This window comes from Pan troglodytes, chromosome 5 (genome assembly GCF_028858775.2).
Source record: "Pan troglodytes isolate AG18354 chromosome 5, NHGRI_mPanTro3-v2.0_pri, whole genome shotgun sequence".
NCBI classification, from domain to species: Eukaryota; Metazoa; Chordata; class Mammalia; order Primates; family Hominidae; genus Pan; species Pan troglodytes.
In genome coordinates, this window is record NC_072403.2 from 143615998 (window position 1) to 143629818 (window position 13821).

General features: G+C 35.6%; 1 protein-coding gene across 4 annotated transcripts in view; it reads left to right on the forward strand.

The window, feature by feature from the left end:
- The window catches only part of ENPP3 (ectonucleotide pyrophosphatase/phosphodiesterase 3), a 102106-nt gene extending 88970 nt beyond the window's left edge, over positions 1–13136 (forward strand). For all 4 annotated transcript variants that reach the window (XM_054686323.2, XM_054686324.2, XM_054686325.1 and 1 more), the window contains 4 exons: positions 3502–3579; positions 4178–4310; positions 6314–6470; positions 12857–13136. In XM_054686323.2, coding sequence (XP_054542298.1) covers positions 3502–3579; positions 4178–4310; positions 6314–6470; positions 12857–13027 — 539 coding nt within the window. In that variant the 3' untranslated portion in view covers positions 13028–13136. The remainder of the gene's footprint in view (positions 1–3501; positions 3580–4177; positions 4311–6313; positions 6471–12856) is intronic.
- Positions 13137–13821: the final 685 nt, after the last annotated feature.

Here is a 13821-nt window from a genome sequence, read left to right on the forward strand (position 1 = left end):
CAGGAGATCGAGACCATCCTGGCTAACACAGTGAAACCCCGCCTCTACTAAAAATACAAAAAATTAGCCGGGCGTGGTGGCGGGCGCCTGTAGTTCCAGCTACTCGGGAGGCTGAGGCAGGAGAATGGCGTGAACCCGGGAGGCGGAGCTTGCAGTGAGCCGAGATCGCGCCACTGCACTCCAGCCTGGGCGACAGAGCGAGACTCCGTCTCAAAAAAAAAAAAAAAAAAAGAAATCAGGCTGGGTGCTCGCTTTGGCAGAACATATACTAAAATAGGAATGATACAGAGAAGGTCACCTAGTAAAATAAAATAAAATAAAAAAAGAAATCAGGCTGGAATTTTGGCCTGTCGCTCATGCTGTAGGGCTAACAGTTTTAAACTGCAGGTGAAGTAACCAAATGAAATTTAAGTTTTTGTTGTTGTTGTTCTTGTTGTTGTTGTTTTCAGAAAGGATCTCTCTTGGGAACCTGCCAAAGCTAGGGTGATTTTCCTAAAACTCAAGCCACTTCCCTGTGCAACAGGAAACGTCATTTTTATTAACTTGCCTATGAGATTTTCAACAATTTCACCTTCTTAGAGATTTGTAATTTAAAGATTCTGAAATGTATAATGGGCAAAAAGGTTTAATGAAAGCAAGTAGCGTTATCAATTTAAAACTCCTGAGTTAGGATAAATTAACTGATAAATTTTATGTATCTAGATACAATCAGGGGGTACCAAATTTATGTAAGCCCTGTGATAAACATTAAAAATTTGCAACAGGCTGGGTGCGGTGGCTCACGTCTGTAATCCCAGCACTTTGGGAGGCCAAAGTGGGTGGATCACCTGAGATCAGGAGTTCGAGACCAGCCTGGCCAACATGGTGAAACCCTGTCCCGTCTCTACTAAAAATAGAAAAATTAGCTGGGTTTGCTGGTGCGCACCTGTAATACCAGCTATTCAGGAGGCTGAGGAATGAAAATGGCTTGAACCCGGTAGGTGGAGGTGCAGTGGGCCGAGATTGAGCCACTGACTCCAGCCTGGGTGACAGAGTGAGACTCTGTCTCAAAAAAAAAAAAAAAAAAGTTGCAACATTTTATTAATAAAATATTTGAAATTTGTGTATAAAATTGTATCTGTTAGGCCGTAAGATATTAGTTAATACATCAATGTTTGCCTGACAAGGAATAAAATTAATAATTAAACAACTTGTCTCAAAAAATTAAGGATACGGCCAGACACTGTGGCTCATGGTCGTAATCCCAGCACTTTGGAAGGTCGAGGCAGGAAGATCACAGGCTCAGGAGTTTGAGACCAGCCTGGGCAACATAGTGAGATCTTGTCAGTTAAAAAAAAAAATTAAGGATAAAATTAAACTCTCTTTTAACTCTCCAGTATAAATTCCAATTATTTGTTAAAAATAGAAGTTCTATTACTAGCACGTTCTTATTTTCCTCTAAAACAGAGGTAATGTTATGTTGATTGACTTTCCAACTTTTGGGGCTTAGTTAAAAAGGTAGAAGAGGCTTTTTGTGGAGTCTGAGAACTACAAACACCATATGAAATCTTAAGAAAAAAGAGCTACTTGTTTCTTCTTGTCTTTTGGTGCCTACTTATTGGCCTCTCATTGAATAATTAGTTACCCAGGCAGGATGGTGCATGCCTGTAATCCCACCTACTCGGGAGGCTGAGGCAGGAGGATCGCTTGAGTCCAGGAGTTCAAGATCAACCTGGGTAAAATGGCCAGACTCTGCCTTAATAGTAATTAAAAAAAATAATTAGTTAAGATATCCAAGTACAGTTTAAGTATAAAAAGTATTATAATAGAAAATTCATATAAGTGGAATTGTGCACTATATGTGTTTCTGTGACTGCCTTATTTCACTCAATGTCCTCAAGTTTCATTCATGTTCTTATATATTACAGAATCTAAAATAGTCAAATTCATAGAATCAGAGAGTGAAATGGTGGTTGCCGGGGGCTGGGGGAGGGAGAAATGGGGAGTTCCTAATTAATGGGCGTAAAGTTTCAGTTAAGCAAGACAAATAAGCTCTGGGGATCTTCTGTACAGTATTGTACCTAGAGTCAACAGTACTATACTGTATACTTAAAAAATTGTTAACAGAGTAGATTTCATGTTAAGTGTTCTTACCAAAATGAAATCAAATGAAAAAGGATTTGAATAAACATTTACAGGTTTGCAGCTTTTAATCCTCACAATAATTCTATGAGATAGATGCCATGAGACAAATGAAGCACAGAGGGATGCAGCACTTTGTCCGAGGAGTGCAGCTGTGAGCAGCGGAGCTGGGGTTCCCACTTGGGCTGTCTGCTTCCAGAGCACCCTCGCTGAACACTCACTGTGCTAGACAGCACAGCCATAAATCCTCAGAGCCCATGATTTGTAGTGTTCCCTTCAGCAGTCTCTATTAGTCAGTTCTCATACTGCTAATAAAGGCATACCTGAGACTGGATAATTTATAAAGAAAAGGGGTTTAATGGACTCACAGTTCCACATGGCTGGCGATGCCTCACAATCATTAGGGAAGACAAAGGAAGAGCAAAGAGATATCTTACATGGCTGCAGGCAAGAGACAGCGTGTGCAGGGGAACTCCTCTTTATAAAACCATCAGATCTCGTGAGACTTATTCACTATCACGTGAACGGCATGGGAAAGACCTGCCCCCATGATTCAATTACCTCCCACAGGGTCCCTCCCACAACACGTGGGAATTATAGGAGCTACAATTCAAGATGAGATTGGCGGGGACACAGCCAAACCATATCAGTCTCTATCAAGTAAAAACTCATTTTCTTCAGAAAATTTTATTTTGGAAGACAGCTATCTATAATAACATTATTATTTTGTGCACATCCAATAACTACCCATTTATATCTGGCATTCTGTTTGTTTCCTAGGGCTGCTGGAACAAATTACCAAAAAAGGTTGACTTAAAACAAAAATGTATTATCTCACAGTTCTGGAGGTCGGAAGGCTAAAGTCAAGGTGTTGACAGCCATGTTCTTTTTGAAGGCTCTAGGGGAAAATCCTTCCTTGTCTCTCCCAGCTTCTGGTGGCTCCAGGCATTGCTTGGCGTATACTGGTATCACTCAAACCTCTGCCTCCCTCTTCACAAGACCTTCTCCCCTGTGTTTCTCCTCTTCCCAAATCTCCTTCTCCTTATTAAGACACTAGTCACTGGATTTACAGTCCACCCTAAATCCAGGATAATCTCATCTAGAGACTCCTAGCTACATCTGCAAAGACCTATTTCCAAATAAGTTTATATTCACAGGGATGAAAGGAATGGTTAGGACTTGGATGTATCTTTTTTGGATCACACTTCAACCCACTACAGGCATAAAACTGCCTGCATTATTAACGACCTCTGTTAGAAAGTACTACTTCTGTGCTTTGACTGTTAATAAATTTATATTAATATGTAATAGTATGCCTGTTGTGCAGTATGTCATATTTTCTCTTATAGCTAGATCTAATAAGATCCATTTGTTTTGCAGCCAGCAATAGAACATCAGATAGCCAATATGATGCTTTAATTACGAGCAATTTGGTACCTATGTATGAAGAATTCAGAAGTAAGTATGAATTTAGAGTATTAATTTTAAAATAGTTAAGTGACTCCTTGAACTTCCAAACTAAACACATATTTTTTTAATTGCAATTTGTTCCTGATATCAAGGGTCATTTTGTTCTAATGGTTTAAATATAGGTACAGGAAGGATCCCTCACATAATTTCTTTTCAACTTACTTTGACTTTGAGTGACTTGTTGCTAGAATTCTGATAATTTGTTTTTAAGCGTTAATTTGATTACTGCCACTCACTAAAAGTAAATGAAATGTAAATGTTTATCCCCAGAGTAATAATTAATAAGGCAACATGTGTGTTCTGATCATTTTTAACACTCACTGTCCCATAAGCAACTCAGCCCTAGGGAGAAATTTGAAGGCATATTTTACTGTAATTTCAAGGCAATAACTACAAAAACAAAAAGCGATCATCAATGTGGCTGTTTATTTTTGCTTGTGAAGCCTATTCTGGAAAATTACCCAATCATCACTGGCAATTATTAGGGCAGAATTTCATGCTATTTAAATGTACTTGTCTATAATAGAAAATAGTGTCATATTTCACTGAAGTGGACATTTTAAACACTTTATGATTTTATTTTTAGAAATGTGGGACTACTTCCACAGTGTTCTTCTTATAAAACATGCCACAGAAAGAAATGGAGTAAATGTGGTTAGTGGACCAATATTTGATTATAATTATGATGGCCATTTTGATGCTCCAGATGAAATTACCGAGTAAGTGATTTGACTTTTTGATTTATCAATAGGGTCTCATGAGGGGAAATTCCAATATTTTAAGTAAAGCTCAGTATTTTAAATATTACATAATACATTCACAGACAAATGTTATTGTTGACTATTTTCAATCTAGTCTATCTAAATATTTAGGAAAGCTTATATTGCAAAAAATTTAAACTAATGGACAAAGAAAACACTTCCTGGAAAAGTTTAGCAAAATTTTATTTGGAAAATTGCTGAATTAATGGGCAAAGATAACATGAAATTTTGTAAAGGCTAAGGAGGTAGACAAAACTTGATGTACTATCAATGAGTATAAAACCAATCCAACAATAAATGAAAAAAAAGTCAAGTAAAGGCTAAGGTAAATTTTACAAGAATAGTGAACAGTTCATAAAAGCACTTCCCAGGAGACAATGTAGGTAAATTTCATGCAGAGAACTAGTCCTAACTAAACTGTACATTTTAGTACTAAGCCTGGTCATAACAGGTTGCTAAGAATTAGTTTTGAATGCAGAGCACAGTAATAGAGTTTTAGAGAAGTTTCATCTACCATTTCTCTTTATTATCAAAACATATGAAGGACCAAACTAAACAATTGTACTGTCTAAGCCTAGATTATGTAAAGCAATGATTTCTACCTATACCTTCTGATAAAGTAACATTTATGACTATGAAGTGTGTGGCCTTTTTCTATTTTGTTCACCATGTCCTTATTTCAGCGTTGAATGAATACTGAATCAATATTTCAGTATTGACTCTACCTTTCACAATTTATTAATTCTAATAATTCAAACTTTGACAGCATTTTCTATATGCTAGGTACTTTATAAAGAACTCACATATACCTCAGTTAAACTGCAAAGATACCCTAGTTAGGTTCCATTAGCCCCCAGCTAGAGTTAAGGAAACTGAGGTTAAACAACTTATCTAAATTTTGCAACTAATAAGTGGTAAAGCCAGAATATGAACCCAGACAGCCTGGCTCTGAGTCCATGTTCTAAATCACAGTAATACATTTCTATTTATACCAGCTTGTATTCCTTTGGTGGAGTCAGACTTTGCACTTAAAACTTTTGAAAGCACTTTCATGTTCATTATCTGAAACTGAAGTACTGTCACATCAGTTGTATGGATTTATCCCCATGTCTACACTGTGAAGTTGATAGCACAGAATCACTTCCTTGGAAAGCTGAGGAAACTCGGTAAATGATAGAATTAGAGGATGAGTGAAAGTCCAAACATTTTGTGGAAGTGCATGGCTGGAGGTGGAATCTGGGCTCCTTCATTCTCAGCTTCTGCTGTATTAGTAAACACTGCTGTGAAGTATGAAGCCAACAAAACGAGGAAATGCAGGAGGAAGAATATCATGCTCTGCTTTTTTTTTTTTTTGTATTCTAACATTTTTTCATGTTAGAATGACCGAGCTTGGACTTCTACTGTAATCTCTATTCTGGCTGATGGGAGCAAAAAATACGTAAGACTTTGTGCTTTTTATTTATTACTTTCTTTTACTATATTTTTACTTTCGCATTTCTTTAAAACTATATAAAGACATTTATTGGCCTGGTGCAGTGGCTCATGCCTCTCATGCAAACACGTTGAGAGGCCAAGGTGGGAGAATCATTTGAGCCCAGGAGTTTAAGACCAGCTTGGGCAACAAAGTGAGAACCCATCTCTATTAAAAAAAAAAAAATCCAAAGTACCATTAGAAGTAAATATATATATATGTGTGTGTGTGTCTTTACATAGTTTTTTTCATATATATATTTACATATTTATACCAGCTTGTATTCCTTTGGTGGAGTCAGATTTTGCACTTAAAACTTTGTATGTAAGTTATTTTAAAAGTACCTAGCATATAGTAAAATGCTGTCAAACTTAGAATTATAAGAATTATTATTTTACATATATATGAAAAAAACTATGTAAACACACTTATCACCTTTAGAAGCAAAAGTATAATAACATCAAAACATGTTTTCAATTATGTTTGTAAGACATTTAGCCAACACTGATGTTCCCATCCCAACACACTACTTTGTGGTGCTGACCAGTTGTAAAAACAAGAGCCACACACCGGAAAACTGCCCTGGGTGGCTGGATGTCCTACCCTTTATCATCCCTCACCGACCTACCAACGTGGAGAGCTGTCCTGTGAGTATGCTTTGGGAGGGTCCAGGACCCGAGAAAATGAGTCAGAGCTCATTTGGGTTCTCATAAAAGTGGCTCTGACTAAAACATTTTTTTTAGGTGTTTCATGGGAAAAGTTGTAACACAAATGACTTCATTTTTAGGCTTTTCCTTAGATTATTGATCTCTATGTAATTAATATCAATTTAAACATATATCTGCATAGTTGAACATATATATACCTCATGTATTTTATTTATATACGTTTTATTCACATTCACTAATAATGAAAGAGGCGAAATCTTGTTAATCTCTTGTTTCTTTTTTTATTTATAACATGACAATTGTATGTATTTATGAGGATAGTGTGATGTTTGAATGCATGCATACTTTGTATAATGATCAAATCAGGATAATTAACATATCTACCACTTTAAACATTTATTTCTTTGTGGTAATAGCACTCAAAGTCCTCTCTTCTAGCTATCTTGAAATATACAATACATTGTTATTAACTGCAGCCACTCTACTGTGTAATAGAACCACCAGAACTTATTTTTATTCTGGCCACAAATCTTAAAGTTCTTCCCAATGTTAGCACTAAATTAATGTTTCTGAAAGAGTATATACATGTAAAAATTCCATCAACTTGAACCATGAGGTGTGAAATTGATTATACACACACACACAAACACACACACACAGTGCAAGTAACATTCTTTTTTTAAACATCATTATTAGGCTACCTCAAAATCCTTTTTGGATCAAGGCAGATTATATGTAAGTAGTTAATTCGACTTGCATATAAATTCCTTATAGAAAAAATATGTATCCTGGAACTTAGGTTTTACTGAAGTCATTCAACAAATATATTGAGTACCTATTAAGCACATAGTATCATGATAGAAACTCTTTAGAATGCACAAAGGAGGATCACATTGTCCCTGCTTTTAAAGAGTTCATATACAACTTCAGTTTATATATGAGATATAGGCACACAATTTAGTCAGTCAATAATACAAGAATTATTCTAAAAACTAAAAAGTAAAAGAGGTTGCAAAGTTGGGATCAATTGACAATTAATGTTAAAAGGATTTAATATTTGAAATTAAAATCACATTTGGCTGGAATGATCAATAAAGATTTCATAAAATAAGGTGTAAGTAGGGCTGTGCCCTGAAAGATGGATAGAATTTGAGTATATTGAGAAGACTACAAAGAGTCTTCCATGGAGGGTGGGTATGAAGAATGAAGAGGATTTAGTAACTGATTGGATACAAGAGCCCCCACCCCAAAAGGAAACTCAAAGATGAATCAGATTTGAATGTTAGTAATTAGGAAAAAGGCAGAAAGAGGAAAGTTAGGAATGAGAACTTTTTGGCAGGTAGATAGGATAAGCTAAGGATAGGCATTTTAAGTTTGTGGAAATGGGCATTGATGTGGAAAGTCCCATAGGCAATTAGAGCCTGAGAATTGAAGCTTGGGATCTAGGCCAGATTGGGATTCATCTATATTCTTTCAGGTGTTCAATGCATGAGTGCCTTCACCATGCTGTGCACTATAGGAGGTGCTCACAATTAGAAATCCAGTAAAATATTAGAAGAAAGAGATAAGTGATGTAAGAGAGGGACAGATAAACTGCTGTAGTAGTATTTCAAAGGAGAATTACTTCTTGACAGGGAGGGTGACATTTCAGTTGGGTCATGTAGATACGATTTTACTTGAGTGTTTAAATTGTCTAAAGAAGGTGGCCAAGTTTAGAGGCTGAATAGTGAGCCACTCACTATTCTTAAAATGAGGAAGAAGAGTTTCTGAACAGGAAACTATCAGGAGATGTTGTTGAATTGAATCCCTTCCTACTTTTCCTGTCAGCATTTTGTTTGGTTGAGACAAGGGTAAGCCATTATTCTTTACTTCCTTTTCCAATGACAGACATCAATGACTGATACGATGTGGTACTCTTTACCATGAAATCTGGACTAAACAGTTCGTTATTACAGAGGTTCTAGGTAGATATGATGGAGTGATTACAATGAGTACACAAAGAAAAAAATATTTGCTATCCCTGGTCTGGGCCCTTTTGACCTTCTATTAGGACTCTTGAAAATGAATCTTAAGTAGATTTGTGGTCTCCTCTCCTCTTCTCATTTGTCAGTGTGCACTACTACCAACTTACTCATCTTAAAATTTAGTTTATATTTTGTCATAGCCTCTCACCCCAAAACTTCTGATTATCCTGAACAACAACAACAACAACAAAAATACAAAGAAATGAACAAAAACAACTTCCAGCCTGTACTTAAGTCTCTTCACAATTTACCCTCAGTTGACCTTACAGGCTTATGTTCCAGGCCAATTGGAGTCCTTGAAATTACTTGAACACATCTTGAGTTTGCTTACCTCATCACTGTTCCCTATGTTCTTCTCTCCTCTAGAATTCCATTCTTTTCCATCTGCTAAAAATTCCACCTGGGCGTCAAGGTAAAGTGCAAATAATATGAAGCTTTCCTTGATTATTCAAAGTAGAAGTGATCTCTCCAGAGTTAACAGAGCATCATCTCTATTGAATAGGACATCATCAGTAATAAATTGGACATATCCAAGATTTTGAGGAATTTGCAGTATAGTAATAAGAATGTGACATCTGTATATATAATTATAAGACAAAATGCAATGAGTATAAAGCAAACTTAAGCCAAGCTATGATTATAAAAGAGATTGCAAAGTTAATAAGAGTAGCTGTCAATTAGATATGGGGAAGGGAAAGGCAAGATGAGAGAGAGGCAAAGATGACTAAAAATCCAGGGCATGACTGACCAGGAAATGTATATGATAGATTATCTTTTGTTTTGAGAAGGATGGATTTGCTCTTGGTGGTCTTCAGTTTGACAGACTAGTTGAATATTTAGGAAGATATATGAGAAATAGTATAAAACAGAACTTAAATGCATGGATTTTGGAGTTGGACCTCCTGGGTTCAGTGAATGACTTCGTTTCTTTGGGCAAATATGTTAGTTTCCTCATCTATTATATCTAATAAGTATAAAATATTCACCTCCTTTTATGAAGTTTGTAAAGATTAAACAAAATAATCTATATAAAACCCTAAGACTTCCCAATATAAAAAATGGTGGCTATTATAAAGGAATCATATCTTAGGATGAAGTTACATTCTAAAGTCGACAGAGGCCAGGCACAGTGGCTCACCTGTAATCACAGCACTTTGGGAGGCCGAGGCAGGCACATCGCCTGAGGTCAGGAGGTCGAGACCAGCCTTTTACTAGAGACCCCATCTGTACTAAAAATACAAAAATTAGCCAGGTGTGATGGTGCATGTCTGTCATCCCAGCTACTCAGGAGGCTGAGGCAGGAGAATTTCTTGAAACTGGGAAGTAGAAGTTGCAGTGAGTGGAGATCAGGCCACTGCACTCCAGCCTGGGCAACAGAACAAGACTCTGTCTCAAAATAAAATAAAATAAAATAAAGTCAATAGAGAGTGAAATTGAATCTCCTATATGCAAATCATCCAGAAAGTGTAGTACATTCACAAACTGTTTCTTAGTAAGTCTAAACCAGCCAATATTTCCAATAGCATTTGGATAGGTAATTGTGCTTTGATGCACCTGATAAAATAGATGGCTTGCTTTAAACATTGCATTGTATGGAAACTCTGTACTTTAAATATTTGAATTACACAATGTACAGAAGTACTCCTACTATTAAGAGGTTCCAGGGAACTGAGATCAAGCTATAGGAATGATAGATTCACAATTTTATCCCACACTTAGTGTAAGGAATTAGATCATATTTCCTTATTTATTTTGTCCTTTCCTTGTTCCTTTCCTCTTTTCTTCCCTCCTTTTTCCTTTTCCCTCCTCCTGTCATCTTTGTACTGTAAAATTCTGTCAGATAAATGAGAATGTAGCCATGAGTCCAAGTGACTTTCATTGTAAGTTACTCAGCAGATATGGAAAATGTAGGTATGGAACTTGGAGGAGAAATCAGAACTGCAGATCTAGATTTGGGATTAAATCATTGGTGTGAAATACAATTGCCAAAGGGGAGAAAGTGGAAAGAAAAGATCCCAAATCAAATTGAGGAAAATATGCTTCCAGGAAGTATAGTCATCTGAGGAAACAGAAGGTATTATCAAACAAGTAAACAGTAGAGTTATGGATAACAAAGGAGGAACTTCAGAAGCCTGGGGTAGCTAACTAATTGAAAAGCCTGAGGACAACCCATTCAGTGAGGTCATCATTGACAAAGTAGTTGCATTAGCATGATAACAGCAATCACTGGACTGTAAGTGGCTAAGGAGAGAGAATAAGAACGTGGATAGGGCAGAAAAATGCTGAAATCAATATTGTCTCAAAAAATGAGTTGTATTTTGGGGACATACAATACTCTTAATTCTGTAACAGGTCATTTATACACACACACACACACACACACATATAAATATCAAAGTATATTTAAATATAGCTCATAAAACTGTATAGCCTATTCTGTTGGCATGGACTAGTGCAGCGAGAGCAGTTGTCTACAGCTGGCTTCTGTTCAGATTAGTTGGTGCCAGCGACTTACTCAGGTTAAATAGCTGAAGTATCGTCTCTGCATAAGTATAGTTTTGTGTTATGCTTTGTGGTCATTTCCCTGCAAATTTAAAAAAGGGAAGACTGTCAGGTGCTGGGTAAACATTTAGTTGGATGGATGCCAAGTAAGTCAGGAGAGAGTAGAGTCGTATAAACCAAATGGGAGAAAATGTTATGGAAAAAAAAGTGATCAAAGATATTAGGTGCTGCTGAAATGTGCAATAGTAAAGGCAGAAGAGAAAAACTTCTAATTAGATTCCCATTGAAAGAAATAACTCAAACTAACATGGCGCATTTTTTTTTTTTTTTAATATTAGCTTGCATTGTGAGTCTGACACAAGTGCTTTAATGGTTAGGAACAAAAAGTATTTCCTCTTACTCTTCCTCTGGCTCAGATAGTGGCTATCTGTATTAAGCCTGCATACTTAAACAAGTAAACCACTGCATCGAAGTCAAATGAGAATCATGAAAACACAGTAATCTGATTAAATAAACTTTGAAACTTTCTCATTATGTGAAAAGTTAACTCAACTTTAGCAATATCATATGAATACCAGAAAATTATTCTTTATAATAAAGAATAAAGAATGTCATAGAAACCCATGTTTCTAAATTATTGAACTAACTTTCATATTGTAAAAAAAATCCAAAATAAAAAGGTCAAGAAATAACTGAAAAGATGCATAAATAAACAATAGTCAGCATAATAAAATATAAACAGACATAAAACACTATTTTACACCCATGGTTTGGCAAAGATGTGGGGAAATGGGAATTATCTTTCACTGCCTATAGAACTGTAAATTGGTATGAAGACTTTGAGGAGTGCTAGGTTTAATATCTGATAAAGTTAAAATTGAATGTACTTGGCCGGGTGCGGTGGCTCATGCCTATAATCCCAGCACTTTGGGAGGCCAAGGTGGGTGGATCACCTGAGATCAGGAGTTTAAGACCACCCTGGCCAACATGGTGAAACCCCATCTCTACTAAAAATATTAAAAAATTAGCTGGGTGTGGCGGCGGGTGCCTGTAATCCCAGCTACTTGGGAGGCTGAGGCTGGAGTGCAGTGAGCCGAGATCACACCATTGCACTCCAGCCTGGGTGACAGAGTGACAATGTCAAAAAAAAAAAAATTTGAATGTACTCTATGGCCCAACAATTTTATTAATATATCCTAGAAACTCATGCTCTTGAACACAGGAGGCATATACCAAGTTATTTATTATAGCATTATTTATAGTAACAAAAATTTTATCAATATGTAATGCAAAATTTAATTGTTTTGCATTTAAATGAGGAAATAGCACAAACCACAGCTAAGAACAAGTCACTTAACAAGACCTAGATATATCACTATAGATTACAAACGTTAATACCGAATGAAAAAAATTGTAGAATACCACTTATAATATTAACATAAGTTTAAAAACTTATCAGTACTACATATTGTATAGTGATGTACAGTAAAAGTTTGAAAAAACAGACTGGATTCACCCTGATATAAAGATGTTTAGTTCTGAACAGAGGAGCCCTGGGGACTTAACTTCATCTGCAATATTTAATTTCATTTAAAAAATTACATCTGAAGTAAACATAAAAATAGATAAATTTTGACGACGGTGTTCTATGTTAGTTATAGTATACTTTGTACTTGTGTTTTCTTTTTATTTTTAAAAACTAAATTTAGCTGTATCAAATTAAGATTTAAGGAGGTAAAAATCATCGGCAAAAAGACAACTTCTAAGCAATAAAAATATTTCTGTTCATGAAAAATACTGCCTTGTGAAAAAAAAAAGTGTTGTGCTTTTCTTTTTCAGGAAGGTAAACCAGAAGCTCTTTGGGTTGAAGAAAGATTTACAGCTCACATTGCCCGGGTCCGTGATGTAGAACTTCTCACTGGGCTTGACTTCTATCAGGATAAAGTGCAGCCCGTCTCTGAAATTTTGCAACTAAAGACATATTTACCAACATTTGAAACCACTATTTAACTTAATAATGTCTACTTAATGTATAATTTACTGTATAAAGTAATTTTGGCAAAATATAAATGATTTTTTTCTGGAGAATTGTAAAATAAAGTTTTCTATTTTTCCTTAAGTCCCCTAAAAGCCATAATTTTTATTATTCCCTTTTCTCTTTTTTCATTTCTATGAATATGTATTATTTTAAAGTTATATTTTTCACACAGAGATGATGCTATATTACACCTTCCCTTTTTTGTTGGTTTCTTAAACTCTCATCTCATGACAGATTATACCTTCCTTATTACTTGTTTTATCTTACTCAGAATCTTTGAATATATTTTTCTGCCCAGAATTATCTAAACAAAAGGGAGAACAAAAGAAGTATGTCTCACTTGGGAACTGAATCAACTCTAAATCAGTTTTGTCACAAAACTTTTTGTATTTGACTGGCAATGCTGATTAAAATTAAAAATGCACAGAACTTTTACACTGTTAATTTCACCTGTAAAAACTGTCGCAACAGATATGCTTGGCACAAATGCATGAAAATGACATCTTTTATGATAGCAAAAACCAGAAAACAACCTAAAAGACTGGTTAAACAAATTATGGAATTTGTTTAAACAAATACTGTTCCATCTCTATAAAGACAGAAGTAGATCTATATATATCTTGAATGTATCACTATTATTAAGTGAGAAAGCAAGTGGTAGAACAATGTGTGTAGTCTACTGTCATTTTTCAGGAGTTGGTAAACTTTTCCATAAGGGACTAGATGGTAAATTTTTTAGGCCATACAGTCTCTCTTAAAACTACTT